General features: G+C 38.7%; 1 protein-coding gene across 1 annotated transcript; it reads left to right on the forward strand.

Annotated features, from left to right (window-relative positions):
* Window positions 1-1,063: 1,063 nt before the first annotated feature.
* LOC135234276 (vasopressin V2 receptor-like) lies at window positions 1,064-4,418 on the forward strand. The gene is made up of 2 exons (XM_064298720.1): window positions 1,064-2,340; window positions 2,575-4,418. The coding sequence occupies exons 1-2, from the start codon at window positions 1,473-1,475 to the stop codon at window positions 2,781-2,783; spliced, it is 1,077 nt and encodes a 358-aa protein (XP_064154790.1). The 5' UTR covers window positions 1,064-1,472; the 3' UTR covers window positions 2,784-4,418.
* Window positions 4,419-4,625: the final 207 nt, after the last annotated feature.

The following is a 4,625-nucleotide window of genomic DNA, read 5'->3' on the forward strand; positions in this document are numbered from 1 at the left end:
AATTCTGTTTTGTATTAATGCATTGCGCTGGTATGAAAATTCAGACTTGCTGCACATATGCAATACCTATTTGCAACAGCTGGAGAATCTGACAGAAGCAGGGGTAGTACTCAGAACTATAGTGGCAAGGGAATGCTGGAATGTTCACCTTGCTCAAAGGAAGCAAAACACAATGAGGGGAATGTCATAGGATCAACAGAGGTGGCTCTTTACAAGAATGGAAAATTGAGCTGGCCATTTCTGTAGAACTTTCTGGAGTTCTACTCCAAAATTTGGGGTACAATGTAGGGCTGCACAAGTCCAATTCCCACCCTAATTTGAAGATCTTGAATTTGAATTTTATCTTCTAGCCCACCTCCCCTTCCCTTAAGTGACTTTTGTCGCTTGTCAGCCCGCCATTGTAAATAAGAATTTGTTCTTAATGACTTGCCTGGTGAAATAAAGGTGAAATAAAAATAAAAATAAAAAAGATCCATACACTCACCGTTGAGACCTTCTTTGGGCTACCCGCATTTCTCCATTGCCACGAACCTTGTTCCATGGTTTCAATCATGGTTCTGACGACGAAGGATACACTTTGTTAGTTCCTTCTTGTAAAATACTTTCAACATCTTCCCAAAACATACAATTCCTAACAAAGTTTACGATCGTAACTATTGTTGCATTTAACTGCCCCTTGCATGCCAATGAATCGAGATACGTAATTCATGTGTTTCATGGGTTTTATTGCTTGTGCAAGGACAGATCGAATTTGACAGCATACCAATATGAAACATTCAGTTGAATGTCGAATTTTCTACAGCAACGTATTTGACTTTGATGCATTAATGAATCTACATATACTATTTTGACTAAAGGGTTTAGATGAGCGTGCATAGTTTCGTATTTAGCTCGGTGGTTTTAAATATATGTTCCTCTGTAGCCTTGTGAATAAACGGTACTACAGAAGCGCGCCTGCAAAGCAGAAGCATGGTGCTGAAGGATAGCTCCTCCCTGTACTCGTGCAAAATAAAAACCAACACGCAACAGCTTTCCCAACTCATTGCAACATCTTTGCAAACATTCCGCCTGCTTTCACGATCAATTACTTCGTTGAAACCGTGAAAAGATGTAATTGTGAGTCTTAACTTACCACCATATGTTGGAACGTTTAATAACCAGCAGTCAAAGGAATTTAAAGCTAAAACTACGAGAATTTCAAATCTGTTCTGAGCTAGTTTGAGAACAGACTTTTTTTTAAAGGACCTCCATGCCTTTTCTTCTACTTCACGTATTTATAAAAGTGAAACAGGACAGTCAGCACTGAATATATGAAGTAGCCTACGCAACACTTTTGCTATAGGCCTATACAAAACTAGACACGTGCTAATTGATATTCACACTCAATTATTAGCTTTTGTCATCAAACTCCAACAGCAAAACCACGTACACACTTAGCAGAACTATTGATTTATTTTTTTCCAGAGAAAACGATGTCATCATTCAATTTCAGCAGCAATAATTTTAGTTTCAAGATGGAAGTGACCGAGGACGAGCCGCGAGATGAAAACTTGGCCAAAATTGAAATTGCGCTTCTCAGCATTATATTCGTGAGTGCTGCAATCCTGAACACAGGGCTCCTGTTTGTGCTGTGGAAGAGACGAAATCAAGTGTCGAGAATGCGTGTTTTTGTCTTTCACCTCTGTATGGCAGATTTGGTGGTGGCATTCTTCCAAGTTTGTCCTCAGCTAGTGTGGGACATAACAGACAGGTTCATGGGACCCGATATGGTGTGTCGACTGGTGAAGTATCTGCAGGTTGTCGGCATGTTCGCATCTACCTACATGATTGTGGTGATGACCATCGATCGCTATCAGGCAATCTGCAACCCCATGGTCACTTTTCGAAGAAGGCGAGCGCGCTGGAATATTCCTGTATGTATGGCGTGGGTCATATCACTCATCGGCGGTCTCCCACAGCTATTCATCTTTTCCATGGTCCAAGTCGCGCCCGGAGTCTTTGACTGCTGGGCTCACTTCATACAACCCTGGGGACTGAAAACGTATGTAACATGGACGACACTGGTTATTTTTGTTGTGCCCATATTCACGGTAGTAGTGTGCCAGGTGCGGATCTGCCGAGCCGTTCAAATCAACCTTTACATTAAGACGCATCAGGAAGGGGAAAACGGCGTGGTCCACCCCCTGCCATCAAGAGCAAGCAGCGTCGTTGGAGTGTCGAAAGCAAGAATAAAAACAGTGAAGATGACAGTGGTTATTGTTCTTGCGTACATTCTTTGCTGGGCTCCTTTCTTCACTGTCCAACTCTGGTCCGTTTGGGACCAAAACGCCCCCACGGAAAGTAAGAATATCTAGGCTATTAGTTAAATAATTGTTATTAAACGTTATAAGCATGCAAACAGTGACATGCGTGTGAGATTGTTTTTAATGACACAAGTATGATATTAACGCTTAGAACTTTATAACTTCTAAACTTTTTTCTAAAGCGTCTAAGTTGTATTTGTAACCTGAAGTGCATTCGTTATGGATTTACGCAGTAATTAAGGCAATTTGTCTCTTTTCATATCCATTTCAGCCGCCACCTTCACTATACTGATGCTGTTGGCAAGCCTGAACAGTTGTGCCAACCCCTGTATCTACCTGATCTTCAGTGGCCAGCTGCCCAAGAAGCTAATGGCGCTACTGTGTAGGGACTCATCGGATCCCAAGGACTCAATGCTCGAGGAAGCCACCATGGTCAGTTCTCTCTACTTGAGCTTTAGAAACCCCCCGGACTCCAGATAAACTCGTTGTCTGAAGCATGCTTGCCAGTGATGAGATAACACAGGCTTTTCGGGACGGCGAATAGCAGTTCTGAACAACATTAGTTCTGCAGCGATCATTCTATTTCAGCCTTGGATGGGTCATGCAAGAGGTTTTAAAGTAGTCATGTTTACAGAATCGCTAATATTTTTATTGTGTGAATGAGAGACGCTGCATGTGAGACCGCACTGAAGGACTGCTTGGTTTAGTCTGTATAGCGTCAACACAGACACCACAACCACGGACACGCGCAAGTTTGTCCCGCTGCAAAGCTACATCAACGCCAACTTCTGAAATCTCTGAAGAGTCGCCTACGTGATATAAAACAATCGTACTGTGAAGGCTATTTCAACAAGCTTGTTTTCGGAACGTGACTGCTGCACAATTACAAAATGGTTTTGTTCTTTTGTAAATTTATACGCATACAAAGAACCAAACATACACAAAGTTGCGTAATGCGTGATGTAGCCAACATTTGAAACCCAAAACACGTTCTGTTGATGTCATACATTAATTAAGTGGAAGTGTAGGATCTGAATAAACTTAGAATTGCAACATCCTTTGAAGCTATATGTAAAACTATGAGATAACGATACAATTACGTTTCTGTACGATATGGAACATTTAATGACTGCTGGACTCGTATAAACTATGGGCCTCCTGGAGATGAATTAATGCTGGAAGTTTTACTGTAACCAGAGAAAGATAGGAGCCCCATTTGCATCGTATATTCCGTAATCTTAACCTTTTTAAATTACAGTTGTCTACAATATGTAATATATGTACACACAATATGTACAATATGTGAATGTAAAACTTGTGAAGAACGTTATATTGTATTGTGACAATTTAGAACAATATGTTGTTAACATAAAAAGAAAGAATAGTACATTAATTGAATTGCATATTCAAGGTATTTGTTTTGAAAATTGAAATATTTTTTGAAAGCAGAAAATAAGTTTATTTTATTGATAACTTACCTTCAGCTGCAAACTCAAAGTAATGTAAACCAAGGTGCCAGAAATGTGTGTATTATTATAATTACATTTGTGGATCACTTAAATGTCAGTAATTGTGGCAAGAAGATATAGTGGTATAGGCTATATTGTGAAAGACAAAAAACAAACCTTTATATTTTAAACACACTTTAGTTTGGCTTTTTTAAAAGGCATATTACACTACAAGTTATTTTGATAAATCTTGTATCCGTCATATCAGAACATATCACCCTTCTGTCTGTGTGTTCAACCAAGATTCATAGTATAGACTTCTTCCCATTTGTACATTTGGGAATAATTTAATTGCACAGTGAACAAGTATGTAAAGTATTTGTATCAGTTGCCTGTAAATTATCATGTTTGTTGCACCTGCACACACTGGCACAAAATCATAACCACTGTAGATAACATTATTCTTCGTATAATAGGCTGATTGAAGCATATTGTCCATTGATATTGTGTCCTCATTTCTGTTCAAATTGAATGTACAGTTAAGTCATTGTGTTGTAATCAGTTGTTTGAAACTTAATTCCTGAACATCTTTGATAATAATTTCCAGCACAATTTGTATAATAAATGCATTTCTGTACTTGAAAATACATTTTCATTTGTAGAATAGTTTTTTTTTTAATTTTGGAGTTGTGGGTTGTAGATTGTGGGAGTAAAGTCAATACAGCTTGAATGAAAATAGCATTAAAATGAATTGTGGAAAACAAAAAACATTCCTCAAATTCATGCACATAAGAACACTAAGAAGAATGCTATTATCAAACTTTTCAGGTTGTGGCAAAAAATTGTGATTTTAGGAACTGTGGATTTTAATGCA

The sequence above is a fragment of the Anguilla rostrata genome, chromosome 11 (genome assembly GCF_018555375.3).
Source record: "Anguilla rostrata isolate EN2019 chromosome 11, ASM1855537v3, whole genome shotgun sequence".
In the NCBI taxonomy this organism is placed as follows: Eukaryota; Metazoa; Chordata; class Actinopteri; order Anguilliformes; family Anguillidae; genus Anguilla; species Anguilla rostrata.

What these genes read in the sequence shown, in the direction of transcription:
- LOC135234276 (XM_064298720.1), top strand. Translation starts at nt 1,473, where the DNA reads ATGTCATCATTCAATTTCAGCAGCAATAATTTTAGTTTCAAGATGGAA. An exon ending in CCAAAACGCCCCCACGGAAA is followed by an intron (nt 2,341 to 2,574) that starts GTAAGAATATCT and finishes TATCCATTTCAG; the next exon opens with CCGCCACCTTCACTATACTG.